Here is a 15159-nt window from a genome sequence, read left to right as displayed (position 1 = left end):
CAAGGTCAGTCAGTGTCAAGCGGCTTTACTCTGCCTGCTTTAGTTTTGTTACTATAACAACAGTCTAGATACTTATTGATCAGATTACGTATATATATATTAATTAGATAAAGATAGTTATGGTCGGTCTATGGAATGACCCAGCGTAGTAAAGAACTCACTCGACCCGAAGAACATCGTAAATTCTAGGACAGATATCTTTGGACCCTGCTTACACTTCAGGAGAGATTTCAAATGAATTTTGTTAGAACGTGGTGTTGACTTATTAAAACATCTAATACAATAATCCGTAGACTATCCTGGGTGTTACATTCCACCAAACCCCCACCTCACCCGCGTTAGGTGAAAATCCGCGAAGCAGAAACAGTACTGTATATATTTTTCTTCATTATTTTTATAATTTATATATATTTATTTTATTATAAACGCAAAGCAACACTGCAGAGGAATCGACGTAAGCTTAAATAATAAACCGCGATAGGTGAACCGAGATAGGTGAACCGCGATAGGTGAACCGCGATATGGCGAGGGATTACTGTATACTTTATATTATATTATTGTTGCATAACGAAATGCCACGTATCTACAAGTCATTAATTCCTACCGTAGTCCTGAGACCAACAAGCCAATTACGGAAAATGGTCTAAAGAGACAATCCCTTGCGCTTAAATCTTCTCCTTTGTCCCTGTGTACAACAACTAGCCATGAAGTTTTTTCCTCCCCCACTTCGAAGAGAGGTTATAGGCCACTGGCCATTAGGATCCCGTTATTCAATGTCTTTTAACTGTTGTATATTAAACTTATATTAAAACTCCATTTCATATTCAATTTTTGTTTGTAGTTGATCCATGCTCTAGTATCCCATGTTTGAACGGTGCAACATGCGTCAATCAAGAATCAGCATATATGTGCCAATGCCCAGCAGGATTCAAAGGAAGAGATTGTTCGATCGGTACGAGAAATTTGTCAAAAATGTCAAAAAAGTTTGTAGAATTATTAGTGTATTAATATCACCATCGAGCTAATGCAATTCTACCCTGTGCATATATTTTATCGTTCAACTTCTACTTATTTTAATCAAAGGACTGCGACTAAGGGTATCGAGGAATAAATCAACCCTAGTGTTTTTTTTCTTTTTTTTTTTTTGTTATTTTTTTAAATTCTCGTACTTATACTTTCTGCCTCTTTGGAGAAGTGCTATGTTACAGGAACGTAAATTAACTGATACCGGTCGTACTGGGCAGTGCCAACCAGAGACTCAAACATACACACACACATACACTGTCATACACACACGTATATATACATGTGTGTGTGTGTATATATATATAAATGACATCCATACAGTTGCAATTTACCAAATTCCTTCACACGGCAATGATCTTCCCAGGACTATAGTAGAGATACTTGTCGAAGGCGCTGTGCAGCAGGACTGAACCTGCGACGAACGAATATTCATATCAACCTCTAAAATACATCAGATATACATAGTTTTTTCAGCTATAAATTTCCGTATTACATAATATTCTTTTCTACTCTTGGCACAAGGCCCGAAATTTTGGAGGAGGGGGCCAGTCGATTAGACCGACCCAGTACGCAACTGCTACTTAATCTATCGACCCCGAATGGAAGAAAGGCAAAATCGACCACGGTGGAATTTGAACTCAGAACACAAAAACGGACGAAATACCTCTAAGCAATTTTTCGGCGTGCTAACGTTTCTGCCAGCTCGCCACCTTACATATTTGATAATATTAAATGGTAACTAAGGTAGCGAGCTGGCAGAAACGTTAGCATGCCGGGTGAAATACTTAGCGATATTTCGTCCGTCTTTGTGTTCTGAGTTCAAATTCCGCCGAGGTCGACTTTGTCATGCATCATTTCGGGATCGATAAATTAAGTACCAATTGCGTTCAGGGGTCGATTTAATGGACTGGCCTCTTCTCCATAAATTTCGGGCCTTGTACCTAGAGAAGAAAAGAATATTAAATGGTAACTGAAATATTTCAAAGAGTTTAGTAGGCTGCGCTTTTCGAAACATCAGTGTTGTAAAGGAATTTCTGAAAAACATTCTTTATTTTAAATTGTTTTAGTTGATCCATGCAGCAGTCAGCCATGTCACAATGGAGCCGTGTGTATGAACAAGGGACGTAACTACAGTTGTCAATGTTTACCGGGATACAGAGGGTTCAATTGTTCCATAGGTAAGACAACATTATTCAGCAAAGAAACCAAAAACAAACTCATGAGGAATAAATGTAATGCGTATCTTGGCTTCCCTTCCCCTATCAACAGCGTAAATCAACTGCTAATATACAGCAGTCATAAACTAAACTAGCGCCGTGATAGGCAGCATAATTTGAGTGTACGTGCTTATGTTGGCCCGTCATTAGTAAAACAATATCTATAGCATAAATATATGTTTATATTCTTGTTTGCCTCGTGTGAGTTTTATAACGTTTACATTTATTTAAGTTCTGATTTACGCTGTGTTGGCCGTAAAATAAATATCATATCATGTGGTGTGTGTGTGTGAATGCTTATGTATGTGTGTTTGTCTGAGTTTCTGTGTATGTGTGTGCATGTGTCTACGTGTAGACGTAACTGAAATCACTTCAGCGTCGTTCTGTTATAATTTTAGTGGATCCGTGCAGCAGTAATCCCTGTCAGAATAATGGACAATGTTCAAACAGGGACTCAGATTTTGTATGTCAATGTCTGCCCGGCTACAGAGGAGTTGATTGTTCCATAAGTAAGTTGAACATGTTACCTTTATTCTTATTGGCATACTTAAATGACTCTTTATACCACCCCGTCGTTGTATTTTAGATTAATGGACGTATCCAAGCTGATCGGCTTCTCGCCCGAAGCAGATACAGCATGTTATTTTGATGAGAGCTTCGTTAAATTGCAATGATAAGTTCTAATCTCTTAGTAATGCTCATATATACATACATACCCTTTTACTCTTTTACTTGTTTCAGTCATTTGACTGCGGCCATGCTGGAGCACCGCCTTTAGTCGAGCAAATCGACCCCAGGACTTATTCTTTGTAAGCCTAGTACTTATTCTATCGGTATCTTTTTGCCGAAGCACTAGGTTACGGGGACGTAAACACACCAGCATCGGTTGTCAAGCGATGGTAGGGGGACAAACACAGACACACAAACACATATACATATGCATATATATACATATATACGAAGGGCTTCTTTCAGTTTCCGTCTACCAAATCCACTCACAAGGCTTTGGTCGGCCCGAGGCTATAGTAGAAGACACTTGCCCAAGGTGTCACGCAGTGGGACTGAACCCGGAACCATGTGGTTGGTAAGCAAGCTACTTACATATATATATATATAACTATCTATTTAACTATCTACATACATACATACATACATACATACCTATTCAACCTGTGCCAGACTTACTAAGAGGGAAATTTATCCTCAAACCTCTTCATCTTCTGCAGACTCTTGATAATCAACATCCTGTGACTCTCTTGTAAATCTGAAAAATACTCACCTCCTTGCAGAATTGCTGTAAGTTGGTGGCGTTCGGTGAAAATGGTGGACACCAAATCATATATATTATGTTATTATAGTTCAAACTATATTATATAATATAATTCAAACTATATTACAGCTGTCTTTACTTTCATAAAATTTCTTCATTGATGGCATATGTACCAATGCACCAATCCGCTATTTTCCCACTTTGAAAATAACGCTTATATATTCCAGTAACAAAACTAATATATATTACATACTTGTTAAAAGATGCTTGTTTTTCCCACTTTCATATTTCCTGTATATATTTCATATCCTAGATATCTCCATTTTTCCATACAACAATCTCTTAAATTTTGTGTCTACTATACCATTCTATGTGTACTATACTAGATTATATACCTATACCAATTCAATGAATAACTTTCTCTACCAATTATACACTTTATCATCCTGTTTTCTTTTTTATTCTTTGTTAAATACTAATTTATATTTTGATACAATCTGATTAAACTGGCGCTAAATATTGGTTTCGAATTTTGGCACAAGGCCAGCAAGTTCGGGGGAATGGGTATGTCAATTACATCGGCCCCAGTGCTCAACTGGTTGTTATTTTATGGACTCTGAAAGCATGAAGAGCAAAGCCGACCTCGGTGGCATTTGAACTCAGACGGACGAAATGCGGCTAAGGAGTTTTGCCCGGAGTGCTAACGATTCTGCTACCCCACTGCTTTACTGACGCTAAATATTAACCAGTTCACATGATGAACGAAATGCAATTTACTTGGAGATTCAGCTAATTAACATAACTTCCATAATAAAAACAACACCACGAACTGAACTATTTTCTGTAAATTCCTTTTCTGGTTTGTTTATCTACAGCGGATCCCTGCAGCAGCAGTCCATGTACTAATAATGGAGATTGTTCAAATCAAGGAGATGATTATAAGTGCAAATGTCTTCCTGGTTATCGGGGAAAGAATTGCTCTATAGGTTCGTAATTTTTTCATATGAACACACAGTCATAAACACACGAACGCACGCGCGCACACACATACATACACATACACGCAGACTCACACACACATACAGACGCACAGGCATTTGAAAGCATACATTCGATAGAGAAATTAGAATGGGCGAAAGAGAGAGATGTAGTGGGGAAAGCGATGATAAGACATTTGTTCGTCGTATCTTGTTGGGTGCAATGCAAACGAAAGGAAAATGTACAGGCAACCGCAGTTAAAGTTGTCGAAATAGACAGAACGAGGTACAATTTAAAAAGTATGGGAGGGCATGATTATTCGCTACCCACCGAAAAATTCAAACAATTGAAATTTGGCGCAATAACATGAAGTGACACCAATTATATAATACTTAACAGGTCTTTGGCAAAAATCATACGCATATCAAGATCTTTGGAAAGTCAAGTAAAAACGAGTAAGATTGAATAACCGCAAAACAAAAATTGTTCTCTAAGAGTAGTGTGTGATGGCCGGAACGAATCAATATATCGAAGATAGAACAAGAACGCGTCCGAAATTATAGCAATAATAACTAAGAATTTTCGGTAGAGAGAAATGGATATATATATATATCAAGCTTTCGGTGGAATGGGAACACAAATACAATATTTAAAAGTATGTTCGCTTCATAACAATAACTTAGATAACTTCTAGAATCTCTTAAGTTATTTTTAAGTCAAGTTTTGTGATACCATGGCACATTCCAGTAGAGAGTCATCGTTGAATGGGATGGATCCAGATATACGTGGCTTATCTGGTATCCCTTGAAGAAATTTGCCCAGATTTCGCTCAATAGTTCACAATTTTTTTTTTATTCTTGCCTTGAAATAAGATAAAATACTTCTCACTAAAGTATAAGGGGCATTCCATGGATTATCGGTGCGACCTATGTTTATGTGACTTGCCTACGGGCGCACACTCACGAAATCATACACACACAAATTTTACGCACGCGCGTGCGTGTGTGTCAATGTGTGTGTAGAGAGAGAGAGAGAGAAAGGGATGAGACAGATGTATAGAATATACATACACACATTCATACATACATACATACATACATACATACATACATACATACAAAACACGTTGCAATGTATTTTGTAACGCTGGGATTTGGTTTCATTTTAGATGTCAAGCTGGAATAATAATCCGAACCATATTTAATTCAGAGTAATTTCTTATACAATAATGTTTCGTAGGTAAACGATTGTTTTAACGTATAATATGATATCCCATTACCAATATTTTCTTAATAGTTTTCAACATGTTTTACATATCTAACTCGACTATGTTACCTCTTTCTTTTATAATAAACAAGATCCATAAATGAATAAATGTATACCACAAATTCATAATTAATCAACGGATCGTTTGTATCTATCTATCTATCTATCTATTCTATCTATCTATCTAACTATCTATCTATCTATCTGTATGTCTGTCTATCTATCTATCTATCTATCTATCTATCTATCTATCTATCTATCTATCTATCTATCTATCTATCTATCTATCTGTCTGTCTGTCTATCTATCTATCTATCTATCTATCTATCTATCTGTCTGTCTGTCTATCTATCTATCTATCTATCTATCTATCTATCTATCTATCTATATATATATATATATATATATATATATATATATATATATATATATATATATACATATATCTGTCTATCTATCTAACTATCTATCTATCTATCTATCTATCTGTCTATCTATCTATCTATCTATCTATCGATCGATCGATCTATCTATCTATTATGTATGCATTTGTAGTTGATCCATGTAGCAGTGATCCTTGTGAAAATGGAGGAACGTGTACAAATAATAACACAGATTTCATATGCCAGTGTCCACCGGGATTTCAAGGAACTAACTGCGCCCTTGGTAGGTTCAGTTTTTGTGTCATCTTTTTAATATAACTAATTCAAAGTATTTCTGATGAATTTCCTTATAATATATTTGTTGTTCGTACAGGTTTGTAGAGGTAAGAGTAGTCTTCAAGTGAGCAAAACCTGTAGCCCGGTTTCAGTTCTTTGTTGAACATCACTGCAAATCATTGTATTCCTCTTCCTTTTACTTAACAAATAACTTGTACCTTGGTTTCATAAATAAAACCAATATACCATCCGTATTATATATAAAAATATCCATATATCGTATACAAATAGGTAGGTTAAATAATTAGTATAGGCAGCAGACAACCAATTTACATGTCAAAGAATTGGCACTATATGCCTGCAATTTTGGTACATCTATGGTGAATACTTTTAATTTTCAACAGTACAGGTATAATAGATATTTACAGCAGAATGTTAGACTTTAACACTAAACAAATGACAATTCTATTTAAATCAAGCTGTTGATATAGAGAGGCCAAAAAGAAATAGAATATAGGAACAGAATTTATCCATTATTCCTATTATCACATAATCAAGACCCAACGACAGTGTAGTGATATGAAACTATAAATTTCATACCATCTGCTTTACATTTACCTGAAATAAAGAAACATAGCTATGTTGGTGATGTCTAGATTGCGAGCTGGCAGAATTGTAGAGCATTGGAAAATGCTTAATAATGTTTCTGCGGCTCTTAACGTCCTCAGTTCAAATTCTGCTGAGATCAACTTTGCCTTTCATCCTTTTAGGGTCGATGAATTAAATACCAGTTGAACATTGGAGTCGATGTAATCGATTATACCCTACTCCTAAAATTGCTGGCCTTGTACTGAAATTTGAAAATTTCTATTAAGCGGCAAGAGACATTGTCGTACATTTACGGTCGCTGACTTAACGCTACTTCATAGAATCAAATATTATTGTTTATAGAAAATAAAACAAAGGTTAATATAACAGTCTATATGTGTATTTTAAATGAATATTATAACCCGCCACCCGCTTGCTTGTTTCAGTACACAATCTCAAAATTAAAGCTTCAAAATTGTGAATGCTAAAGATTTGCAATCTATTTCCAGTTGAGCCATGCAGCAGCAGACCCTGTAAGAATAAGGGGATATGTTCGAACCACGGAACAAATTATACGTGCCAGTGCTTACCAGGATTTAGAGGCGATAATTGTGATATAGGTAGGAAAACTATGTCAACTTTGCTTGTTAACCACTAATAAATATAGAATTACAAATATATTTTACGATATTTTCCTGTTACATCTTTCAATGCTCTTAAAAACATTTTGCATAGGTAGATTTTCTAATGGACAAGACTTGGAATACGGCATGATATTAGCTTTTTAAAGAGCCAATCATACATATACTATCATCTATACAGTTCATTGAATTTTAAAAAAAAACAAGCAAACACACTGTTACCTTAATGGCCCATTTCAGCCGTATATCAATAGAATATGCGGTATAAGCTGTGACTACATTGTATATTGGTTAGTGAATCGCTAGCTTATAGTAAGTACTGAAGTGCTTTGTTATGAATGCAGCTTTATAAATGAGACATTCCATCTGGAAATAACTTTCCTATAGTCTACTTTCAGAACACGAAAAACACTTTAATGCATTTATGATTCGGCAAATGATAGTGGTCTCATGCAGTCCAAGACAGACGCTTCTACAATTTCTCGTTGAACATTTCTGCGTAAATGATTTGTTTGTAGTGATCTCATGTGCTGCACACTAGCTCATTCCCTCCATCAAATCAGCGTAGCTTGAATATATGCATGTTGTGCCAGATGTCAGGTGTCGAAGTGATAACAGAGCAACGTGAGATGAAGCGTTTTGCTCAAGAACACAAAGCACCACTCGACCCAGATATTGAAATCACGATCTCGCGATCGTGAGTATAACACTCTGACCACTAGGCCATGCACTTTGACGATTCAACAAATAACATCTACATACCCCCCCCCCCATAATATATTGTGATCCATTCACTTGTAAGCACCTACTAATTTGGCAAAGAATAGCAGAAACAGGAAAAGGCTGCAATGAATTTGTTATACTATTTCATTAAGTCTCATATTTTGTGAGTTTATATCTTGTAATATTGATAAAATAAATTCAGGTAATATGCTGTGGGTTGTATCAATTTCACTAACACAGCTATAGTGTGTATCTCCCCGGGGAGTTCTTGAATTTTCCCCATCCCACTCCCTGTATACAGGCTTATACAGCAAACTCAAAAGTGCCGTCCATTCAAAGCGTCACCCGAGACAGATCTCCTTTGTCATCCACCTGGCTACGATAATAGCGAATTTAGCGTACCTTTCTACTGGAAATTAGTAATTAAATGCCAATGTATAAAAATTACAAAGAAATCTAACAAGTCTTCAGTTCTTTTTGAATCAGTTATAAATTACATAATTAAAGTAACCAATATATTTACCTATTATAAATATTATTTTTGTGGCATATATAGCGGCGAGCTGACAGGATCGTTAACACGCTGGACGAAAATGCTTAGCGGTCTTTCGCCCGTTGCTACGTTCTGAGTTCGAATTACGCTGAGGTCGACTTTGCCTTTCATCCTTTCGAGGTCGATAAATTAAGTTCCAGTTACGCACTGGGATCGATGTAATCGTTTATCTCCCTCCCCCAAATTTCAGACCTTGTGCCTATAGTAGAAGGGATGATTATTATCATTATTATTATTATTATTATTATTATTATTATTATTATTATTATTATTTTGTGGTATATTTCTAGTCGATCCATGTAGCAGTGGGCCATGTAATAATGGAGGAAACTGTTCAAATCAAGGATCGACATACCAATGCAACTGCCTTCCGGGATTTACAGGACAAGAATGCGAAATAGGTTCGTTCACAAACAAAACTTCTCAGTTTATATTACAGCACACAAGGGGTGCCGAAAATTTCCTGGCTTTGGGTAAAAGAAAATATAAATGGATCAGTTAATTATGATTTTATTCGACATATTTCTCCTCTCAGATTCACGTACTTATCGCAGCGAACCTTCAGTTCTTTTAAGTCCTACAAACAAACGCGAAAGGTTGGGCTTTCAATCAGGCCTTCCACAATACCGTTAAAGCCACGAATTTTTCAGCACCCCCTCCTGTATATTAGAATAATACCATATACAAACCAAGATTTCCCAGAGTCCTGAAAGCCTAATTATAATAATTGATGATTAACGGAGATCATCAATATTGCGGTTAGAGGTTCTCATTGATATCAATATTCTCCCGTGAAAAAAAAATCAACAATGTAAAGAGATATACTCAATGGATTATAGATACAAGTCAAAATGCCTTGTGTTTTTGCATGTCAAGTGATTATATTTGAAATTGTTTTGGTTCTTATTGTTAATGGATTCAATCAATGGATTGCGGCCAGACTGGAGTACCACCATAACCCTTTGTCTCTCCAAAACATTTTCATCAATTTGTCCGAAATGTTCATGTTTCTTTCAAACTTTAAGTCATCTTTTGTTTCATATGTTCCAAGTAATATAAAACTCTTCTTTTATAAGTCTCAAGTTACTTTTGTGGTTTTAAAGAAACTGGGAATGTGTATCACATATGATGCATGAATGTCAGAAAAATATGCCTTGTGCATCACGTGTCATACACAATACAGGTTGAAGGATTTTGAACGATCATATCGACCCCAGTACTTTTTTCGGACCCAAGTACTTTTACATGCTAAGTCTTTTGCGGAATATCACTGGTGTTTTATACCGGGACACGCTCGCACATACACACACACACACACGTTTCTGTATTTTCCGTGTACCAAATACTACTGAAGGCTGTGGTAGAAGACATGAAGGTCTTGCTCTATGATATGAAACCCAGAATCATGAGTTCAGAACAAACACCTTAATTACACTATTATGCCGGATTCAGATGCTAAAATCATGGCGGTACATTCAAAGTACAGTATTAGCCATTCAAACAAATAAGCGTCCTTGCATACACGCATACAGACATACGTATATACATACATTCACGCATACATGTATAAATAGCTTTTAGTCAAAAAATCGAACCATGTACTTATTGTTAAGTTTGGTACATATTCTATTCCATTGGTTACTTTGCCGAACCGCTATGTTACAGGGGCATGAACAAACCAATACCGGTCGGTAAGTGTTAGTCGGGGAATAACACAGAAGAAAAGATACACACATACACACAGACACACATGTATTTTTTCTGCGTTAATCTTCCACTAACGCCTACCAACCGGTATTGGTTTGTTTATACCCCTGTAGGCGGTTCAGCAAAGAGACTAATAGAATAGAATAAGTACCAAACTTTAAAACAAGTACAGGCATTGATTTTCTCAACTAAAATCTTCAAGTCGGTGCTCCAGTATGACCACATTCCAATGACTGAAACAAATAAAGGATATAAGCTTTATTATTAAGTATCTGCGTATATATATGTATATTTCAGTTGATCCTTGCAGCAGTAATCCATGCAAAAACGGAGGTGAATGCATGAAGCAAGGAAAGAACTTCAGCTGTGATTGTGAACCAGGATATAGAGGATATGATTGCTCAATAGGTTTGAAACTTTTTTTTATTTAAATTTAAATAATGATTATTTTTATAGGTTTGAGTAGATGAAAAACAATTAGGAAACTGAAAAAAAATATTAGTTTGCATACATATTCTTCCACGTTTATTAACGAGTGAAACTTTTAAATGAAAAAATGTATCAACTGAGATTTAGTACAAAATATTGACTCCCTACTTTAATGCATTCTGGTTCCATCAATGGAAACAAAGCAGTCATTATATGTGGGCAGACTACTAAACTAACTACTGACGAAAAATCCACAGCATAAGCCTATTGTATTTATATAAATACTTATAGACATTCATACTGGACTCTCTCTCTCTCTACCATCCTCCTTCTCTCCCTCTCCCCACTCTCTCTCCTTCTTTCTCTTTCTGTCTTAGCAACACAGCTTCAGAGAAAAAAATCGCCACCAGACATATGGAGAAAATGTAATGGTGTTGGTGCTGGTGCCTTGGTTTGCTGAACAACCTACACGATGAATATTATTATTATAGAGGGCATGGTTTGTTCAGAGCTAGTCCCACTCCTTCGTAGTTATGAGGAAACACAATTTTAAAAGGGAAATATTTCCTTCGAACTGTGAAACTATTGAAGCTGTAAATAATTGTTGAAAACACAAAGGTACATGCATTTTCTACACTAGAGTACTGTTCATATATCTAGTAAAAAATATAGCTGTTACATATATAAGCATGCTTGTCGGCATATGGAGAGGCCATCCCATTTACACATAAATATTTGACTTACTGAAAGATTACATCCACTAGAATCATTACGTGCTGATTCCTCCAAATATGTCTGCTATAGTGGTTATAGATTTTTGTTTATCAAGCTGTGAGCATAAGTTTCTATCGAGGTAAACATCTAGTTATTTATAAATATATAAACGATCGGGATTAAGGTAAAATAAGAAAATACTTAAGTAGCACATATAAAGAACTACGATTTATCATTGATGTGACTATTAGTATAATGAGAGTTAACTTTCTAGACGTTGCCTTTGATGTTAAGCTATATAAATATAAATCAGATAATAAACGAAATGAAAATATCATTTTCATCAGTAAATACTTCAATCCACTATCCACACATTAATCTCAACAACTTAGTCAGCAGTATTAACGGAAGGACCTCCGACCCTCAGAAAAAGAACAATGGAATAATCCTTTAGAAGAAATTAAAGAACTCGCGAAGGAATAATTGGTTTACAGTAAACATTTTGCTTAATCCGAAATCTACACTGTGCTCAAGTAGCGAAACTAAAAACACAAAAATATTAACCGTTACATATTCTTCTTGAAACTTTAAACCAAGTTTGCTAAGAAGTTCTTAAATTTGAATTGTAAATATTTTGCTACGATTCATAAACAATCCAAAATATTTAAGTGACAAAACTTAAGAATTAGTGACAATTGCCTCATCTTCATGGGGTACACCAATGTAGGCAAGTCAACCAACAGGCAACTTAAGCAACTTAATAAAGTCAAGAATGTAGACTCCACTTTGGTTGTGGACAGTTATGCGAAAGTTGCAGTCAATCAAAATAAGCGTGGACATCTTATGCAAAGCTGAATCTTACCAACAACAGTGTATATGTAATATATATGTATATATATATATATATATATATATATATATATATATATATATATATATATTCGCCATGATAGATCACTGACCACAACACACATTTTTTGTCTCTCCTTTTTTTCTTTCCTTGTTTCTTTCTGTGTTCCTTTCTGTGGAGGAGCGTAGGCTCGAAACGTTAAAGACTTCTTCAATTCCTGAGCGTTATACTAATACATCTATTTGTTTTCTACACCACCTGTCTTCCTCTGTTGTTTTTTGGTGAATTCTCCCTATATATATATATATATATATATATATATATATATATATATATATATATATACGTCGTTTATGCATCTACTTGAATGTGTTGTTTAGGGTTAGAAATGTAGGTGTGTATCTCTGAAGTATAACTTTTCTGAACAACCGATTTTTCTTCATTCAGTGCCTCTGTTTTCCAAAATGTAAAAAGAAACTCCGTCAAATGTGAATTTTATCGAAATAATTTTTTTGTTTTTCAGTCGATCCATGTAGTAGTGATCCATGCGAAAATGATGGAAAATGTACAAACGCCGGCCACAATTTCACATGTAATTGTAATCAAGGTTTCAGAGGAACAGTTTGTTCTATAAGTAAGAAATAAGATTTAGTTTCCTGCTTGCTAACTTAGGTTCACTTTGTGTTATCTCTTTAATCTTATTTTTTCCTATATAAAAGTATATTAACTTAATGTTTTTTATTTGTTTTTGCATTTTCTGTTTATTTCAGTTGATCCATGTGGTATTAAACCGTGTCAAAATGGAGCGCTATGTTCAAACAAAGGATCGAACTTTACATGTCATTGTCTACCAGGGTTTGTAGGAGAAACATGCGAAATATGTAAGCGTCAAATTGCAGACCTTGTTTAACACGATTTTCGTTTGTTAAGGTTATATGTCTGTGCTCTCAGCACTGTTTGTATACCTGAGAGGATTTCTCTAATCCACGTTAAGTGAGATATAAAGATTACCGTTCGATATTAATACTGCTTCCGTCGCTAGCAGTTATCTTTTAATAAGCTTGCTGGTTATTTACGACATAAGAGACTCAAAAGTCACAGTTATTCTACATATCGTTGGCAGTGAGATCTGGCTGGTATGCGCGAGAGGACGCCTGCCAATAAGGAAGCGTGATGTGACAGTTCTGGCGCCCATGCCAGACGGTTTTTGTCTGCTGACCAATGCCTTGTGAATGAATTTGTTAGACGAAAATTATGTGACCTATTGTTCAACTAAAAGCCTTCAGGGCGGTGTCTTAACATGGCCGCAGTCCAGTGACTGAATCAAAGATGGAAGATAGAAGTTTGATATTTTTTAGTGTATTTAATCAACGTTTCTCTCTTCACTTCTTTTCTTCACTGTTAAAAGAAAAAAATTGGCCTTTAATTTTCATTTTCAACTAACTTCAGACTAACTAGTTTTAATATTTCTAGTTATGCCGTGCTGGATATTTCAGATCGAGAGTGAAATGATATTATCCGTGACTACTGAAAAATTTAGTAAAAGAATTATATGGAAATAATGTATGCTTTTTTCATCACTTGATAATGATTTCTCGAAATAAGGAGGAAACAAAAGCGATTCTCTCCCCTTAAGTAGTACTCTTCTTCCTTCTCTCTCTCTCTCTCTCTCTCTGCTCTCTCTCTCTGTCTCTTCTCTCTCCTCTCTTCTAATTCCTCTCTCCTTTCTCACCTCTCTCTTCTCTCTCTCTCTCTCTCTCTCTCTCTCTCTCTCTCTCTCTCTCTCTCTCTCTCTCTCTCTCCCAGCAGTAGTAGTTCCCAGTCAGCCAACCATATATTTATTGATATATTTAAAATAATTATTCATATGACAATTGCTTTATATTAATATGTTCTTTGATGTCGCAGTTCACTTTATTTTCTCATATTTTGCAGACGATCCTTGCAGTAGTGATCCTTGCCAAAATGAAGGAATTTGCACAAATGAAAACTCAACCTTTAGCTGCTTGTGCATGCCTGGATATACGAAATCAGATTGTTCCGTTGGTATGAAAATTGTATATATAATTTAATTCATAAATACTTAGGCTAATTAGCGCATTGTGTAACCGGCACTCCACCGGTTACAACGGCAGGGGTTCCAGTTGATCCGATCAACAGAACAGCCTGCTCGTAAGATTAACATACCAATAGCTGAGCATTCCACATACACGAGTACCCTTAACGTAGTTCTCAGAGTGCTTCAGCAAGACACAGAACGTGTTAAGGCTAGCCCTTTGAATGCTAGGTACAACTCATTTTTGCCAACTGAATTGATTGGAGAAACGTGAAATAAAATGTCAGGCTCAGAGACACGATATGTCGACGGAAATCGAACTAAGACTTTACCATTGTAAGCTGAATACCTTAACCACTTAGCCACGCACTTGTGATATTATCACTATTGTATCCCAGCACACGGAAAAGCATAAGGACATACACATTGCATGTATGTATACACACACACACACACACACACACACACACACACACACACAC

At 35.7% G+C, this 15159-nt stretch overlaps 1 protein-coding gene and 1 long non-coding RNA gene across 2 annotated transcripts in view; one reads left to right on the top strand and one right to left on the bottom strand.

Moving 5' to 3' along the window:
- Positions 1–15159, bottom strand: part of LOC149136673 (uncharacterized) — a 367529-nt gene that overhangs the window by 166484 nt on the left and 185886 nt on the right. The gene's annotated exons all lie outside the window — the stretch shown is intronic.
- LOC106872297 (uncharacterized) overlaps positions 1–15159 on the top strand; it is a 149339-nt gene that overhangs the window by 40728 nt on the left and 93452 nt on the right. Inside the window, exons 17-27 of the mRNA XM_089348316.1 lie at positions 842–952; positions 2094–2204; positions 2642–2752; positions 4389–4499; positions 6313–6423; positions 7514–7624; positions 9212–9322; positions 10926–11036; positions 13145–13255; positions 13392–13502; positions 14557–14667. Of these exons, the coding sequence (XP_089204442.1) occupies positions 842–952; positions 2094–2204; positions 2642–2752; positions 4389–4499; positions 6313–6423; positions 7514–7624; positions 9212–9322; positions 10926–11036; positions 13145–13255; positions 13392–13502; positions 14557–14667 (1221 nt within the window). The remainder of the gene's footprint in view (positions 1–841; positions 953–2093; positions 2205–2641; positions 2753–4388; positions 4500–6312; positions 6424–7513; positions 7625–9211; positions 9323–10925; positions 11037–13144; positions 13256–13391; positions 13503–14556; positions 14668–15159) is intronic.

Source organism: Octopus bimaculoides, chromosome 3 (genome assembly GCF_046866305.1).
Source record: "Octopus bimaculoides isolate indiv1 chromosome 3, ASM4686630v1, whole genome shotgun sequence".
In the NCBI taxonomy this organism is placed as follows: Eukaryota; Metazoa; Mollusca; class Cephalopoda; order Octopoda; family Octopodidae; genus Octopus; species Octopus bimaculoides.
This window is presented reverse-complemented; position numbering and strand designations above follow the sequence as displayed.